Genomic DNA, 19,296 nt, shown 5'->3' on the forward strand with positions numbered 1-19,296 from the left:
ATTGGGGATGGGGTTCGTTTCCAGGGCGTTTTCCGGGGCAGAAATCGAAAACCATTCAGTGTATTTGATCGAAACTTGGCAAATCTATCAGGCACATACTGAAGTGGTGCCTTTTGATATTTTGGGATTTTTCTAATTTTTATTTTTTTAAATTGTTATGGAATGAAGTTGGACATAGACTCAATTGGGGATGGGGTTCGTTTCCGGGGCAGAATTCGAAAACCATTCAGTGTATTTGATTGAAACTTGGCAAATCTATCAGGCACATACTGAAGTGGTGCCTTTTGATATTTTGGGATTTTTCTAATTTTTATTTTTTTAAATTGTTATGGAATGAAGTTGGACATAGACTCAATTGGGGATGGGGTTCGTTTCCAGGGCACAATTCAAAAACCATTCAGTGTATTTGATCGAAACTTGGCAAAGCTATCAGGCACATACTCAAGTGGTGCTTTTTGATATTTTGGGATTTTTCTAATTTTTATTTTTTTAAATGTTTATGGAATGAAGTTGGACATAGACTAAATTGGGGATGGGGTTCGTTTCCAGGGCGTTTTCCGGGGCAGAAATCGAAAACCTTTCAGTGTATTTGATCGAAACTTGGCAAATCTATCAGGCACATACTGAAGTGGTGCCTTTTGATATTTTGGGATTTTTCTAATTTTTATTTTTTTAAATTTGTATGGACTGAAGTTGGACATAGACTCAATTGGGGATGGGGTTCGTTTCCGGGGCAGAATTCGAAAACCATTCAGTGTATTTGATCGAAACTTGGCAAATCTATCAGGCACATACTGAAGTGGTGCCTTTTGATATTTTGGGATTTTTCTAATTTTTATTTTTTTAAATTGTTATGGAATGAAGTTGGACATAGACTCAATTGGGGATGGGGTTCGTTTCCAGGGCACAATTCAAAAACCATTCAGTGTATTTGATCGAAACTTGGCAAATCTATCAGGCACATACTGAAGTGGTGCCTTTTGATATTTTGGGATTTTTCTAATTTTTATTTTTTAAAATGTTTATGGAATGAAGATGGACATAGACTCAATTGGGGATGGGGTTCGTTTCCGGGGCAGAATTCGAAAACCATTCAGTGTATTTGATCGAAACTTGGCAAAGCTATCAGGCACATACTGAAGTGGTGCCTTTTGATATTTTGGGATCTTTCTAAAAAAAAATTTTTTTAATTTTTATCCCCCCGGCATACAATACGGGGGGATATAGCGATCAACCAGTCTGTCTGTCCGTCCGTCTGTCCGTCCGTAATCATTTCCTTTTCCGGGGCAGAATTCGAAGTCCATTCAGTGTATTTGATCGAAACTTGGCAAATCTATCAGGCACATACTGAAGTGGTGCCTTTTGATATTTTGGGATTTTTCTAATTTTTATTTTTTTAAATTTGTATGGACTGAAGTTGGACATAGACTCAATTGGGGATGGGGTTCGTTTCCGGGGCAGAATTCGAAAACCATTCAGTGTATTTGATCGAAACTTGGCAAATCTATCAGGCACATACTGAAGTGGTGCCTTTTGATATTTTGGGATTTTTCTAATTTTTATTTTTTTAAATTGTTATGGAATGAAGTTGGACATAGACTCAATTGGGGATGGGGTTCGTTTCCAGGGCACAATTCAAAAACCATTCAGTGTATTTGATCGAAACTTGGCAAAGCTATCAGGCACATACTCAAGTGGTGCTTTTTGATATTTTGGGATTTTTCTAATTTTTATTTTTTAAAATGTTTATGGAATGAAGTTGGACATAGACTAAATTGGGGATGGGGTTCGTTTCCAGGGCGTTTTCCGGGGCAGAAATCGAAAACCATTCAGTGTATTTGATCGAAACTTGGCAAATCTATCAGGCACATACTGAAGTGGTGCCTTTTGATATTTTGGGATTTTTCTAATTTTTATTTTTTTAAATTTGTATGGACTGAAGTTGGACATAGACTAAATTGGGGATGGGGTTCGTTTCCGGGGCAGAATTCGAAAACCATTCAGTGTATTTGATCGAAACTTGGCAAATCTATCAGGCACATACTGAAGTGGTGCCTTTTGATATTTTGGGATTTTTCTAATTTTTATTTTTTTAAATTGTTATGGAATGAAGTTGGACATAGACTCAATTGGGGATGGGGTTCGTTTCCAGGGCACAATTCAAAAACCATTCAGTGTATTTGATCGAAACTTGGCAAATCTATCAGGCACATACTGAAGTGGTGCCTTTTGATATTTTGGGATTTTTCTAATTTTTATTTTTTAAAATGTTTATGGAATGAAGTTGGACATAGACTAAATTGGGGATGGGGTTCGTTTCCAGGGCGTTTTCCGGGGCAGAAATCGAAAACCATTCAGTGTATTTGATCGAAACTTGGCAAATCTATCAGGCACATACTGAAGTGGTGCCTTTTGATATTTTGGGATTTTTCTAATTTTTATTTTTTTAAATGTTTATGGAATGAAGATTGACATAGACTCAATTGGGGATGGGGCTCGTTTCCGGGGCAGAATTCTAAAACCATTCAGTGTATTTGATCGAAACTTGGCAAAGCTATCAGGCACATACTGAAGTGGTGCCTTTTGATATTTTGGGATCTTTCTAAATTTTTAATTTTTTTAAATATTTATCCCCCCGGCATATAATGCGGGGGGATATAGCGATCAACCAGTCTGTCTGTCCGTCCGTAATCATTTCCTTTTCCGGGGCAGAATTCGAAAACCATTCAGTGTATTTGATCGAAACTTGGCAAATCTATCAGGCACATACTGAAGTGGTGCCTTTTGATATTTTGGGATCTTTTTTTTTAATTTTCCCCCCCCCCGGCATATAATGCGGGGGGGATATAGCGATCAACCAGTCTGTCTGTCCGTCCGTCTGTCCGTCCGTAATCATTTCCTTTTCCGGGGCAGAATTCGAAAACCATTCAGTGTATTTGATCGAAACTTGGCAAAGCTATCAGGCACATACTGAAGTGGTGCCTTTTGATATTTTGGGATTTTTCTAATTTTTATTTTTTTAAATTTTTATGGAATGAAGTTGGACATAGACTCAATTGGGGATGGGGTTCGTTTCCGGGGCAGAAATCGAAAACCATTCAGTGTATTTGATCGAAACTTGGCAAAGCTATCAGGCACATACTCAAGTGGTGCCTTTTGATATTTTGGGATTTTTCTCATTTTTATTTTTTTTAAATTGTTATGGAATGAAGTTGGACATAAACTCAATTGGGGATGGGGTTCGTTTCCGGGGCAGAATTCGAAAACCATTCAGTGTATTTGATCGAAACTTGGCAAAGCTATCAGGCACATACTGAAGTGGTGCCTTTTGATATTTTGGGATCTTTCTAAAAAAAAATTTTTTTTAATTTTTATCCCCCCGGCATACAATGCGGGGGGATATAGCGATCAACCAGTCTGTCTGTCCGTCCGTCTGTCCGTCCGTAATCATTTCCTTTTCCGGGGCAGAATTCGAAGTCCATTCAGTGTATTTGATCGAAACTTGGCAAATCTATCAGGCACATACTGAAGTGGTGCCTTTTGATATTTTGGGATTTTTCTAATTTTTATTTTTTTAAATTGTTATGGAATGAAGTTGGACATAGACTCAATTGGGGATGGGGTTCGTTTCCAGGGCACAATTCAAAAACCATTCAGTGTATTTGATCAAAACTTGGCAAAGCTATCAGGCACATACTCAAGTGGTGCTTTTTGATGTTTTGGGATTTTTCTAATTTTTATTTTTTTATTTTTTTTATGGAATGAAGTTGGACATAGACTAAATTGGGGATGGGGTTCGTTTCCAGGGCGTTTTCCGGGGCAGAAATCGAAAACCATTCAGTGTATTTGATCGAAACTTGGCAAATCTATCAGGCACATACTGAAGTGGTGCCTTTTGATATTTTGGGATTTTTCTAATTTTTATTTTTTTAAATTTGTATGGACTGAAGTTGGACATAGATTCAATTGGGGATGGGGTTCGTTTCCGGGGCAGAATTCGAAAACCATTCAGTGTATTTGATCGAAACTTGGCAAATCTATCAGGCACATACTGAAGTGGTGCCTTTTGATATTTTGGGATTTTTCTAATTTTTATTTTTTTAAATTGTTATGGAATGAAGTTGGACATAGACTCAATTGGGGATGGGGTTCGTTTCCAGGGCACAATTCAAAAACCATTCAGTGTATTTGATCGAAACTTGGCAAAGCTATCAGGCACATACTCAAGTGGTGCTTTTTGATATTTTGGGATTTTTATAATTTTTATTTTTTAAAATGTTTATGGAATGAAGTTGGACATAGACTAAATTGGGGATGGGGTTCGTTTCCAGGGCGTTTTCCGAGGCAGAAATCGAAAACCATTCAGTGTATTTGATCGAAACTTGGCAAATCTATTAGGCACATACTGAAGTGGTGCCTTTTGATATTTTGGGATTTTTCTAATTTTTATTTTTTTAAATGTTTATGGAATGAAGATTGACATAGACTCAATTGGGGATGGGGCTCGTTTCCGGGTCAGAATTCTAAAACCATTCAGTGTATTTGATCGAAACTTGGCAAAGCTATCAGGCACATACTGAAGTGGTGCCTTTTGATATTTTGGGATCTTTCTAAATTTTAAAAAAAAATTTAATATTTATCCCCCCGGCATATAATGCGGGGGGATATAGCGATCAACCAGTCTGTCTGTCCGTCCGTCTGTCCGTCCGTAATCATTTCCTTTTCCGGGGCAGAATTCGAAAACCATTCAGTGTATTTGATCGAAACTTGGCAAATCTATCAGGCACATACTGAAGTGGTGCCTTTTGATATTTTGGGATCTTTCTAAAAAAATTTAATTTTTTTAATTTTTCCCCCCCCGGCATATAATGCGGGGGGATATAGCGATCAACCAGTCTGTCTGTCCGTCCGTCTGTCCGTCCGTCCGTAATCATTTCCTTTTCCGGGGCAGAATTCGAAAACCATTCAGTGTATTTGATCGAAACTTGGCAAATCTATCAGGCACATACTGAAGTGGTGCCTTTTGATATTTTGGGATTTTTCTAATTTTTATTTTTTTAAATTTTTATGGAATGAAGTTGGACATAGAGTCAATTGGGGATGGGGTTCGTTTCCGGGGCAGAAATCGAAAACCATTCAGTGTATTTGATCGAAACTTGGCAAAGCTATCAGGCACATACTGAAGTGGTGCCTTTTGATATTTTGGGATTTTTCGAATTTTTATTTTTTTAAATTGTTATGGATGAAGTTGGACATAAACTCAATTGGGGATGGGGTTCGTTTCCAGGGCAGAAATCGAAAACCATTCAGTGTATTTGATCGAAACTTGGCAAAGCTATCAGGCACATACTGAAGTGGTGCCTTTTGATATTTTGGGATCTTTCTAAATTTTTAATTTTTTTTAAATATTTATCCCCCCGGCATATAATGCGGGGGGATATAGCGATCAACCAGTCTGTCTGTCCGTCCGTAATCATTTCCTTTTCCGGGGCAGAATTCGAAAACCATTCAGTGTATTTGATCGAAACTTGGCAAATCTATCAGGCACATACTGAAGTGGTGCCTTTTGATATTTTGGGATCTTTTTTTTTAATTTTTCCCCCCCCGGCATATAATGCGGGGGGGATATAGCGATCAACCAGTCTGTCTGTCCGTCCGTCTGTCCGTCCGTAATCATTTCCTTTTCCGGGGCAGAATTCGAAAACCATTCAGTGTATTTGATCGAAACTTGGCAAAGCTATCAGGCACATACTGAAGTGGTGCCTTTTGATATTTTGGGATTTTTCTAATTTTTATTTTTTTAAATTTTTATGGAATGAAGTTGGACATAGACTCAATTGGGGATGGGGTTCGTTTCCGGGGCAGAAATCGAAAACCATTCAGTGTATTTGATCGAAACTTGGCAAAGCTATCAGGCACATACTCAAGTGGTGCCTTTTGATATTTTGGGATTTTTCTCATTTTTATTTTTTTAAATTGTTATGGAATGAAGTTGGACATAAACTCAATTGGGGATGGGGTTCGTTTCCGGGGCAGAATTCGAAAACCATTCAGTGTATTTGATCGAAACTTGGCAAAGCTATCAGGCACATACTGAAGTGGTGCCTTTTGATATTTTGGGATCTTTCTAAAAAAAAATTTTTTTTAATTTTTATCCCCCCGGCATACAATGCGGGGGGATATAGCGATCAACCAGTCTGTCTGTCCGTCCGTCTGTCCGTCCGTAATCATTTCCTTTTCCGGGGCAGAATTCGAAGTCCATTCAGTGTATTTGATCGAAACTTGGCAAATCTATCAGGCACATACTGAAGTGGTGCCTTTTGATATTTTGGGATTTTTCTAATTTTTATTTTTTTAAATTGTTATGGAATGAAGTTGGACATAGACTCAATTGGGGATGGGGTTCGTTTCCAGGGCACAATTCAAAAACCATTCAGTGTATTTGATCAAAACTTGGCAAAGCTATCAGGCACATACTCAAGTGGTGCTTTTTGATGTTTTGGGATTTTTCTAATTTTTATTTTTTTATTTTTTTTATGGAATGAAGTTGGACATAGACTAAATTGGGGATGGGGTTCGTTTCCAGGGCGTTTTCCGGGGCAGAAATCGAAAACCATTCAGTGTATTTGATCGAAACTTGGCAAATCTATCAGGCACATACTGAAGTGGTGCCTTTTGATATTTTGGGATTTTTCTAATTTTTATTTTTTTAAATTTGTATGGACTGAAGTTGGACATAGATTCAATTGGGGATGGGGTTCGTTTCCGGGGCAGAATTCGAAAACCATTCAGTGTATTTGATCGAAACTTGGCAAATCTATCAGGCACATACTGAAGTGGTGCCTTTTGATATTTTGGGATTTTTCTAATTTTTATTTTTTTAAATTGTTATGGAATGAAGTTGGACATAGACTCAATTGGGGATGGGGTTCGTTTCCAGGGCACAATTCAAAAACCATTCAGTGTATTTGATCGAAACTTGGCAAAGCTATCAGGCACATACTCAAGTGGTGCTTTTTGATATTTTGGGATTTTTATAATTTTTATTTTTTAAAATGTTTATGGAATGAAGTTGGACATAGACTAAATTGGGGATGGGGTTCGTTTCCAGGGCGTTTTCCGAGGCAGAAATCGAAAACCATTCAGTGTATTTGATCGAAACTTGGCAAATCTATTAGGCACATACTGAAGTGGTGCCTTTTGATATTTTGGGATTTTTCTAATTTTTATTTTTTTAAATGTTTATGGAATGAAGATTGACATAGACTCAATTGGGGATGGGGCTCGTTTCCGGGTCAGAATTCTAAAACCATTCAGTGTATTTGATCGAAACTTGGCAAAGCTATCAGGCACATACTGAAGTGGTGCCTTTTGATATTTTGGGATCTTTCTAAATTTTAAAAAAATTTTTAATATTTATCCCCCCGGCATATAATGCGGGGGGATATAGCGATCAACCAGTCTGTCTGTCCGTCCGTCTGTCCGTCCGTAATCATTTCCTTTTCCGGGGCAGAATTCGAAAACCATTCAGTGTATTTGATCGAAACTTGGCAAATCTATCAGGCACATACTGAAGTGGTGCCTTTTGATATTTTGGGATCTTTCTAAAAAAATTTAATTTTTTTAATTTTTCCCCCCCCGGCATATAATGCGGGGGGATATAGCGATCAACCAGTCTGTCTGTCCGTCCGTCTGTCCGTCCGTCCGTAATCATTTCCTTTTCCGGGGCAGAATTCGAAAACCATTCAGTGTATTTGATCGAAACTTGGCAAATCTATCAGGCACATACTGAAGTGGTGCCTTTTGATATTTTGGGATTTTTCTAATTTTTATTTTTTTAAATTTTTATGGAATGAAGTTGGACATAGAGTCAATTGGGGATGGGGTTCGTTTCCGGGGCAGAAATCGAAAACCATTCAGTGTATTTGATCGAAACTTGGCAAAGCTATCAGGCACATACTGAAGTGGTGCCTTTTGATATTTTGGGATTTTTCGAATTTTTATTTTTTTAAATTGTTATGGATGAAGTTGGACATAAACTCAATTGGGGATGGGGTTCGTTTCCAGGGCAGAAATCGAAAACCATTCAGTGTATTTGATCGAAACTTGGCAAAGCTATCAGGCACATACTGAAGTGGTGCCTTTTGATATTTTGGGATTTTTCTAATTTTTATTTTTTTAAATTGTTATGGAATGAAGTTGGACATAGACTAAATTGGGGATGGGGTTCGTTTCCAGGGCGTTTTCCGGGGCAGCAATCGAAAACCATTCAGTGTATTTGATCGAAACTTGGCAAATCTATCAGGCACATACTGAAGTGGTGCCTTTTGATATTTTGGGATCTTTCTAAAAAAAAAATTTTTTTAATTTTTTCCCCCCCGGCATGTAATGCGGGGGGATATAGCGATCAACCAGTCTGTCTGTCCGTCCGTCTGTCCGTCCGTAATCATTTCCTTTTCCGGGGCAGAATTCGAAGTCCATTCAGTGTATTTGATCGAAACTTGGCAAATCTATCAGGCACATACTGAAGTGGTGCCTTTTGATATTTTGGGATTTTTCTAATTTTTATTTTTTTAAATTTGTATGGACTGAAGTTGGACATAGATTCAATTGGGGATGGGGTTCGTTTCCGGGGCAGAATTCGAAAACCATTCAGTGTATTTGATCGAAACTTGGCAAATCTATCAGGCACATACTCAAGTGGTGCTTTTTGATATTTTGGGATTTTTCTAATTTTTATTTTTTTAATTTTTTTATGGAATGAAGTTGGACATAGACTAAATTGGGGATGGGGTTCGTTTCCAGGGCAGAAATCGAAAACCATTCAGTGTATTTGATCGAAACTTGGCAAATCTATCAGGCACATACTGAAGTGGTGCCTTTTGATATTTTGGGATTTTTCTAATTTTTATTTTTTTTAAATTGTTATGGAATGAAGTTGGACATAGACTAAATTGGGGATGGGGTTCGTTTCCCCATAGACATAGACTCAATCCAGGGCACAATTCAAAAACCATTCAGTGTATTTGATCGAAACTTGGCAAAGCTATCAGGCACATACTCAAGTGGTGCTTTTTGATATTTTGGGATTTTTCTAATTTTTATTTTTTAAAATGTTTATGGAATGAAGTTGGACATAGACTAAATTGGGGATGGGGTTCGTTTCCAGGGCGTTTTCCGGGGCAGAAATCGAAAACCATTCAGTGTATTTGATCGAAACTTGGCAAATCTATCAGGCACATACTGAAGTGGTGCCTTTTGATATTTTGGGATTTTTCTAATTTTTATTTTTTTAAATGTTTATGGAATGAAGATGGACATAGACTCAATTGGGGATGGGGCTCGTTTCCGGGGCAGAATTCGAAAACCATTCAGTGTATTTGATCGAAACTTGGCAAATCTATCAGGCACATACTGAAGTGGTGCTTTTTGATATTTTGGGATCTTTCTAAAAAAAATTAATTTTTTTAATTTCCCCCCCCCCCCCCGGCATATAATGCGGGGGGATATAGCGATCAACCAGTCTGTCTGTCCGTTCGTCTGTCCGTCCGTAATCATTTCCTTTTCCGGGGCAGAATTCGAAATCCATTCAGTGTATTTGATCGAAACTTGGCAAATCTATCAGGCACATACTGAAGTGGTGCCTTTTGATATTTTGGGATTTTTCTAATTTTTATTTTTTTAAATTGTTATGGAATGAAGTTGGACATAGACTAAATTGGGGATGGGGTTCGTTTCCGGGGCAGAAATCGAAAACCATTCAGTGTATTTGATCGAAACTTGGCAAAGCTATCAGCCACATACTCAAGTGGTGCCTTTTGATATTTTGGGATTTTTCGAATTTTTATTTTTTTAAATTGTTATGGAATGAAGTTGGACATAAACTCAATTGGGGATGGGGTTCGTTTCCAGGGCAGAAATCGAAAACCATTCAGTGTATTTGATCGAAACTTGGCAAAGCTATCAGGCACATACTGAAGTGGTGCCTTTTGATATTTTGGGATTTTTCTAATTTTTATTTTTTTAAATTTTTATGGAATGAAGTTGGACATAGACTCAATTGGGGATGGGGTTCGTTTCCGGGGCAGAAATCGAAAACCATTCAGTGTATTTGATCGAAACTTGGCAAAGCTATCAGGCACATACTCAAGTGGTGCCTTTTGATATTTTGGGATTTTTCTCATTTTTATTTTTTTAAATTGTTATGGAATGAAGTTGGACATAAACTCAATTGGGGATGGGGTTCGTTTCCGGGGCAGAATTCGAAAACCATTCAGTGTATTTGATCGAAACTTGGCAAAGCTATCAGGCACATACTGAAGTGGTGCCTTTTGATATTTTGGGATCTTTCTAAAAAAAAATTTTTTTTAATTTTTATCCCCCCGGCATACAATGCGGGGGGATATAGCGATCAACCAGTCTGTCTGTCCGTCCGTCTGTCCGTCCGTAATCATTTCCTTTTCCGGGGCAGAATTCGAAGTCCATTCAGTGTATTTGATCGAAACTTGGCAAATCTATCAGGCACATACTGAAGTGGTGCCTTTTGATATTTTGGGATTTTTCTAATTTTTATTTTTTTAAATTGTTATGGAATGAAGTTGGACATAGACTCAATTGGGGATGGGGTTCGTTTCCAGGGCACAATTCAAAAACCATTCAGTGTATTTGATCAAAACTTGGCAAAGCTATCAGGCACATACTCAAGTGGTGCTTTTTGATGTTTTGGGATTTTTCTAATTTTTATTTTTTTATTTTTTTTATGGAATGAAGTTGGACATAGACTAAATTGGGGATGGGGTTCGTTTCCAGGGCGTTTTCCGGGGCAGAAATCGAAAACCATTCAGTGTATTTGATCGAAACTTGGCAAATCTATCAGGCACATACTGAAGTGGTGCCTTTTGATATTTTGGGATTTTTCTAATTTTTATTTTTTTAAATTTGTATGGACTGAAGTTGGACATAGATTCAATTGGGGATGGGGTTCGTTTCCGGGGCAGAATTCGAAAACCATTCAGTGTATTTGATCGAAACTTGGCAAATCTATCAGGCACATACTGAAGTGGTGCCTTTTGATATTTTGGGATTTTTCTAATTTTTATTTTTTTAAATTGTTATGGAATGAAGTTGGACATAGACTCAATTGGGGATGGGGTTCGTTTCCAGGGCACAATTCAAAAACCATTCAGTGTATTTGATCGAAACTTGGCAAAGCTATCAGGCACATACTCAAGTGGTGCTTTTTGATATTTTGGGATTTTTATAATTTTTATTTTTTAAAATGTTTATGGAATGAAGTTGGACATAGACTAAATTGGGGATGGGGTTCGTTTCCAGGGCGTTTTCCGAGGCAGAAATCGAAAACCATTCAGTGTATTTGATCGAAACTTGGCAAATCTATTAGGCACATACTGAAGTGGTGCCTTTTGATATTTTGGGATTTTTCTAATTTTTATTTTTTTAAATGTTTATGGAATGAAGATTGACATAGACTCAATTGGGGATGGGGCTCGTTTCCGGGTCAGAATTCTAAAACCATTCAGTGTATTTGATCGAAACTTGGCAAAGCTATCAGGCACATACTGAAGTGGTGCCTTTTGATATTTTGGGATCTTTCTAAATTTTAAAAAAATTTTTAATATTTATCCCCCCGGCATATAATGCGGGGGGATATAGCGATCAACCAGTCTGTCTGTCCGTCCGTCTGTCCGTCCGTAATCATTTCCTTTTCCGGGGCAGAATTCGAAAACCATTCAGTGTATTTGATCGAAACTTGGCAAATCTATCAGGCACATACTGAAGTGGTGCCTTTTGATATTTTGGGATCTTTCTAAAAAAATTTAATTTTTTTAATTTTTCCCCCCCCGGCATATAATGCGGGGGGATATAGCGATCAACCAGTCTGTCTGTCCGTCCGTCTGTCCGTCCGTCCGTAATCATTTCCTTTTCCGGGGCAGAATTCGAAAACCATTCAGTGTATTTGATCGAAACTTGGCAAATCTATCAGGCACATACTGAAGTGGTGCCTTTTGATATTTTGGGATTTTTCTAATTTTTATTTTTTTAAATTTTTATGGAATGAAGTTGGACATAGAGTCAATTGGGGATGGGGTTCGTTTCCGGGGCAGAAATCGAAAACCATTCAGTGTATTTGATCGAAACTTGGCAAAGCTATCAGGCACATACTGAAGTGGTGCCTTTTGATATTTTGGGATTTTTCGAATTTTTATTTTTTTAAATTGTTATGGATGAAGTTGGACATAAACTCAATTGGGGATGGGGTTCGTTTCCAGGGCAGAAATCGAAAACCATTCAGTGTATTTGATCGAAACTTGGCAAAGCTATCAGGCACATACTGAAGTGGTGCCTTTTGATATTTTGGGATTTTTCTAATTTTTATTTTTTTAAATTGTTATGGAATGAAGTTGGACATAGACTAAATTGGGGATGGGGTTCGTTTCCAGGGCGTTTTCCGGGGCAGCAATCGAAAACCATTCAGTGTATTTGATCGAAACTTGGCAAATCTATCAGGCACATACTGAAGTGGTGCCTTTTGATATTTTGGGATCTTTCTAAAAAAAAAATTTTTTTAATTTTTTCCCCCCCGGCATGTAATGCGGGGGGATATAGCGATCAACCAGTCTGTCTGTCCGTCCGTCTGTCCGTCCGTAATCATTTCCTTTTCCGGGGCAGAATTCGAAGTCCATTCAGTGTATTTGATCGAAACTTGGCAAATCTATCAGGCACATACTGAAGTGGTGCCTTTTGATATTTTGGGATTTTTCTAATTTTTATTTTTTTAAATTTGTATGGACTGAAGTTGGACATAGATTCAATTGGGGATGGGGTTCGTTTCCGGGGCAGAATTCGAAAACCATTCAGTGTATTTGATCGAAACTTGGCAAATCTATCAGGCACATACTCAAGTGGTGCTTTTTGATATTTTGGGATTTTTCTAATTTTTATTTTTTTAATTTTTTTATGGAATGAAGTTGGACATAGACTAAATTGGGGATGGGGTTCGTTTCCAGGGCAGAAATCGAAAACCATTCAGTGTATTTGATCGAAACTTGGCAAATCTATCAGGCACATACTGAAGTGGTGCCTTTTGATATTTTGGGATTTTTCTAATTTTTATTTTTTTTAAATTGTTATGGAATGAAGTTGGACATAGACTAAATTGGGGATGGGGTTCGTTTCCCCATAGACATAGACTCAATCCAGGGCACAATTCAAAAACCATTCAGTGTATTTGATCGAAACTTGGCAAAGCTATCAGGCACATACTCAAGTGGTGCTTTTTGATATTTTGGGATTTTTCTAATTTTTATTTTTTAAAATGTTTATGGAATGAAGTTGGACATAGACTAAATTGGGGATGGGGTTCGTTTCCAGGGCGTTTTCCGGGGCAGAAATCGAAAACCATTCAGTGTATTTGATCGAAACTTGGCAAATCTATCAGGCACATACTGAAGTGGTGCCTTTTGATATTTTGGGATTTTTCTAATTTTTATTTTTTTAAATGTTTATGGAATGAAGATGGACATAGACTCAATTGGGGATGGGGCTCGTTTCCGGGGCAGAATTCGAAAACCATTCAGTGTATTTGATCGAAACTTGGCAAATCTATCAGGCACATACTGAAGTGGTGCTTTTTGATATTTTGGGATCTTTCTAAAAAAAATTAATTTTTTTAATTTCCCCCCCCCCCCCCGGCATATAATGCGGGGGGATATAGCGATCAACCAGTCTGTCTGTCCGTTCGTCTGTCCGTCCGTAATCATTTCCTTTTCCGGGGCAGAATTCGAAATCCATTCAGTGTATTTGATCGAAACTTGGCAAATCTATCAGGCACATACTGAAGTGGTGCCTTTTGATATTTTGGGATTTTTCTAATTTTTATTTTTTTAAATTGTTATGGAATGAAGTTGGACATAGACTAAATTGGGGATGGGGTTCGTTTCCGGGGCAGAAATCGAAAACCATTCAGTGTATTTGATCGAAACTTGGCAAAGCTATCAGCCACATACTCAAGTGGTGCCTTTTGATATTTTGGGATTTTTCGAATTTTTATTTTTTTAAATTGTTATGGAATGAAGTTGGACATAAACTCAATTGGGGATGGGGTTCGTTTCCAGGGCAGAAATCGAAAACCATTCAGTGTATTTGATCGAAACTTGGCAAAGCTATCAGGCACATACTGAAGTGGTGCCTTTTGATATTTTGGGATTTTTCTAATTTTTATTTTTTAAAATGTTTATGGAATGAAGATGGACATAGACTCAATTGGGGATGGGGTTCGTTTCCGGGGCAGAATTCGAAACCATTCAGTGTATTTGATCGAAACTTGGCAAAGCTATCAGGCACATACTGAAGTGGTGCCTTTTGATATTTGGGGATCTTTCTAAAAAGAAAAATGTTTTAATTTTTATCCCCCGGCATACAATGCGGGGGATATAGCGATCAACCAGTCTGTCTGTCCGTCCGTCTGTCCGTCCGTAATCATTTCCTTTTCCGGGGCAGAATTCGAAATCCATTCAGTGTATTTGATCGAAACTTGGCAGATCTATCAGGCACATACTGAAGTGGTGCCTTTTGATATTTTGGGATTTTTGTAATTTTTATTTTTTTTTAATTTTTATGGAATGAAGTTGGACATAGACTCAATTGGGGATGGGGTTCGTTTCCGGGGCAGAAATCGAAAACCATTCAGTGTATTTGATCGAAACTTGGCAAATCTATCAGGCACACAGGAAGTGGTGCCTTTTGTTATTTTGGGATTTTTCGAATTTTTATTTTTTTAAATTGTTATGGAATGAAGTTGGACATAGACTCAATTGGGGATGGGGTTCGTTTCCAGGGCAGAATTCTAAAACCATTCAGTGTATTTGATCGAAACTTGACAAAGCTATCAGGCACATACTGAAGTGGTGCCTTTTGATATTTTGGGATCTTTCTAAATTTTTTTAATTTTTTAAATTTTTTCCCCCCCCGGCATATAATGCGGGGGGATAGAGCGATCAACCAGTCTGTCTGTCCGTCCGTCTGTCCGTCCGTAATCATTTCCTTTTCCGGGGCAGAATTCGAAATCCATTCAGTGTATTTGATCGAAACTTGGCAGATCTATCAGGCACATACTGAAGTGGTGCCTTTTGATATTTTGGGATTTTTGTAATTTTTATTTTTTTTTAATTTTTATGGAATGAAGTTGGACATAGACTCAATTGGGGATGGGGTTCGTTTCCGGGGCAGAAATCGAAAACCATTCAGTGTATTTGATCGAAACTTGGCAAATCTATCAGGCACATACTGAAGTGGTGCCTTTTGATATTTTGGGATTTTTCGAATTTTTATTTTTTTTAAATTGTTATGGAATGAAGTTGGACATAAACTCAATTGGGGACGGGGTTCGTTTCCAGGGCACAATTCAAAAACCATTCAGTGTATTTGATCGAAACTTGGCAAAGCTATCAGGCACATACTGAAGTGGTGCCTTTTGATATTTTTGGATTTTTCTAATTTTTATTTTTTTAAATTTTTATGGAATGAAGTTGGACATAGACTCAATTGGGGATGGGGTTAGTTTCCGGGCCAGAATTCGAAAACCATTCAATGGGTAAACAATGTATGCTTCTAAAAGAACATTCAACTGTTGACTCATTACTTACAGAATTGCACATTTACTAGTGGTTACTTTACAGACAGCTGCCGTGGGGATAAGTCATCTTTCTGATGACTCTTGTTTATATTTGGAGAAAATGTCTATCTGCCTTTGTTTGTTTGAATACAGCAATTAACCAGAGGATGTAAAATCTTTCCTTTTTACATCATGATCCGAGTCACATTAATGTGAGGTTCTCATCGCCAACAGCCAAAATAACCTTTCACTTGAAATTCAGGAAGTTCCATTTGAGGTCTACTGATAAAAAAATTATTGATTGATGAGGAACCTCAATCACTGAAGAACAGTCTGAATGGAAGGCAGATGTATGCATACTGAAATTGACACAGTATGGATATTTCTTTTCTTAGAATTGTTTTTATAATGTCGATAAGAAGTGTCATTTTCCTTATCATTTGAACAGATATACCTTTTTCAAAAACTAAAAGTAATGAATATATATGTTGAACAAAAAGATTCTAATAAATAGCCAAAGACATGCTGTTGGTGTTCATAAAAGACTTTAAAAATTGTGTAAGTTATTTTTATGTCATTTATGACAATGTTTAAAACTCTTGGTACGAGTCTGTAAATATATTCATGACGTATATCAAGTCGCTTTGCTTCTCAAACGAATTTTTAAAAATCAGCAGAAGAAAAATAAAGTTGGCCTGGTTCTTTTATGACGTGCAATAGAAGCAGGGGGGATTCATTAGATCGATGCCCCATTTTCCACAGCGGATGGAAAAAACTATGTTATTTATATTATTTCAATGTCGGAATGGAGATGAGGAACTCAGACAAAACACGGACAGCCTTACACACTTCGAAACGATGTTCAGATAAATATTTGTTCACAATAATTCTGTCATGTGCGTGAAAATGGATTTCAACATTATTTTCATCAAGATTATTTCGCGCATCCGAATTGGATGCCAGATTGTGTTTAAAAACTTGTGCTCGAAGTGTATCCAAATCCACCGGACAAAAAATACATGGGACACATGTGGATCTAATAATCAAACTCAGTTTTGTGTGTGAACATTATGTGAAAGAAAAGGAAATCCGTAATTACAATTGTCATGGAATATATGTTGGTCAAAACATAGATCTAGTTTTATTTCGTAACTTATTTGTCAGTTAGTTATGTGCATTGTTAGGCCTATATGTTGATACACGTGACACATTAATATATTGTTGTCAAGCTTAGAAATATTGGTGCAACTCCTGGTGATTGAAATAAGGCCTCTTCCTAAACACTAGTTGAAAAATCTATGGAATAATTTAAGTTTCAAAAAAGTAATCTGTGGTATAACTCTTGTATGCAAGTGACAAAAACTAAACATATAAGCTACACAAATGTCTATGTCATTTTCGGATTTAACTGAGATAATCTTGTCGCTAATACTTGTTTAACTAACGTTCATTTCATATTCATGTATCGTTACTGTTACATTTACCGAAGACACGTGAAGATCCGGCTTAGAATAGGTCTTCAGAAACCTATGCTTGCCGTAACAGGCGACTATGCGTGTCGTAACAGGCGACTATACGTGTATGTTGGGGCTAGACTAGACTTCAAATAGACTTCCTGGATATGGAATATTATGCTGTCCAAACGTAAGAAATGTGTCTACGCCCTGAGTGACACAACCTAAAAGTAAAAGCAACTTAAATACACCAAATCGCATTATACTTTGAAAACAAAGTAATGGTTTTGAACAGAACTATTACAAATAGGAATTAAATAAGTTCACTTGACTTTCAGTCAGTCAGTGAGCTAAAACGAAAGAATGAATAGATTTTTTAAAATTGGCGTCATCTTTTATTTCCAATCAACCTTACCGTTTCTACTTGAGCTCTGGCTAGTATCTCCATTACGTTATCTTGTAAACGATCCTCTTTAAGATATGATCCCACACCTTCCACATCAATGATGCCTGCCTTTGCTTTCAGGGAAATATCCCCCGATATTCCAAGGATGTTGTTGACATCGCTCGATTTCTTAATCACCGAGTACTTGACTGTGTTTGAATGACGTTCAACAGTCGAAGTTTTGGCTATGTCATCCGGAGAAAATATGTTTAGACCACAAGCAAATGTTCGCATATCAAATACCCGGCCAATGGTCATTCCTGGCTGGTAGAGGACCGTTGTAGCCATTTTTCTGTAAAAACAAAAGACCAAACACAGATAAGTCCAATATGTATGGAATAATTAACAGGCAAAACGCATTTAAACCTATAGAGATAAATTATGGATAACAACTTCATTTCCTTTAAAGGCGACGTTTCTGTATAGATCCTTATACCGTTGTACTTGCTTGACAACGGTATAAGGATCTATACCGAAACGTCGCCTTTACAGTAAATAAAAAAGTTGTTATCCATAAATTATCTCTCCTTTGTCATCTATCAATCTCTAAGTAATGCCTATCAAACAATGCATTGAAACCTATTATTCTGAGCAAAACGTCAGAAAGCTGCACTGTAGAAATAATCACAGAACGAGTCACGCACTGGTCACTGACAAAATTGCAATCGGCAAATTGTTTACAGCAATCGTAGTTGAAATATCTGATCACTTTTACGTAGAAGTAGTTGTGTTGTACTTGATTTGAATTTGCAATGCTAATATTATACACCATTTTGTGTTTATCAGCATAAAACACATACCTTACAAGTGTGATTATTCCGACATGCGGCACAACCAACAACCACAGCGTGCGCACCTGTCCCGCTTTGATCTAGCAACTTATAGTACTCATTTTGAAATCACGAGTCACGCCGAACTATATCTGAGCCAATGATTGCAACCCTCTGCACTCGTGATCAAAACCTGGCTCATCTGATGTGCAAAGTACGCGGGTAGGAAAACGTTTTTATCGGGGAATTGCAGTCACATGTTATAATGAGGTGTCCGCCTCGGGCCAGTTTAGTTTAGATCGACGCAGTTAGACAGGCAGGTATTCTATTAGTTTGTTTTTTTCTTCAACGCCACACTCAGCAATATTCCAGCTATATGATGGCGGTCTGTAAATAATCGAGTCTGGACCAGGCACCGATCCACGCAACCGGTATAACTTGACATGTAACAATATGGGCGGATACAGTTTTTTTAAAAGGAGGGTAGCACAATTAAGATCTATTTATTGTCTTTGGTGGTAATTTATACAGAAATAAAGATTTGTTTTCGAAGTAAAGGGGGGGGTCTCAAGATGTCTCAAGCTACTGTCTGGATACCACCCAAATATATATTTTTTGTTTTTTTGTTTCTTGTTTTACGCCGCACTCAGCAATATTCCAACTATATGACGTCGGTCTGTAAATAATCGAGTCTGGTCCAGACAGTCCAGTGATTGATATCATGAACATAGATCCACGCAATTGGGATCGATGACATGCATCAACCAAGTCATTTGCACCCAGAGACAATAAAGCATATCAGCGTCGTCAAACATATCATCGTTCATAATGAACATGCATTTGTTTACGTGTGTGGCTTTTATGGTACTGTGAGAGATCTGGTCTCTGTGCTCGTCTCTTTCCCTCTCCAAATGTATGTATCATTCTCTAGCAGACGTTTTATAACAATAGCACTCAGCAATTTTTCAGCTATGTAACGGCGGTCTGTACAAA

The 19,296-nt window shown here is 37.5% G+C and overlaps 1 protein-coding gene across 3 annotated transcripts in view; it reads right to left on the reverse strand.

Annotated features, from left to right (window-relative positions):
* Window positions 1-19,296, reverse strand: part of LOC124133511 — an 83,314-nt gene that overhangs the window by 61,878 nt on the left and 2,140 nt on the right. Inside the window, exons 1-2 of one of the 3 annotated variants that reach the window (XM_046497912.2) lie at window positions 18,334-18,489; window positions 17,504-17,825 (exon numbers count right to left, since the gene is read on the reverse strand). In XM_046497912.2, coding sequence (XP_046353868.1) covers window positions 17,504-17,821 — 318 coding nt within the window. In that variant the 5' untranslated portion in view covers window positions 17,822-17,825; window positions 18,334-18,489. Of the gene's footprint in view, window positions 1-17,503; window positions 17,826-18,333; window positions 18,490-19,296 lie in introns of those variants that run through there. The other 2 variants (XM_046497913.2, XM_048384469.1) reach the window with 2 other exon arrangements.

This window comes from Haliotis rufescens, unplaced genomic scaffold (assembly GCF_023055435.1).
Source record: "Haliotis rufescens isolate VD_foot unplaced genomic scaffold, xgHalRufe1.0.p SCAF_5, whole genome shotgun sequence".
NCBI classification, from domain to species: Eukaryota; Metazoa; Mollusca; class Gastropoda; order Lepetellida; family Haliotidae; genus Haliotis; species Haliotis rufescens.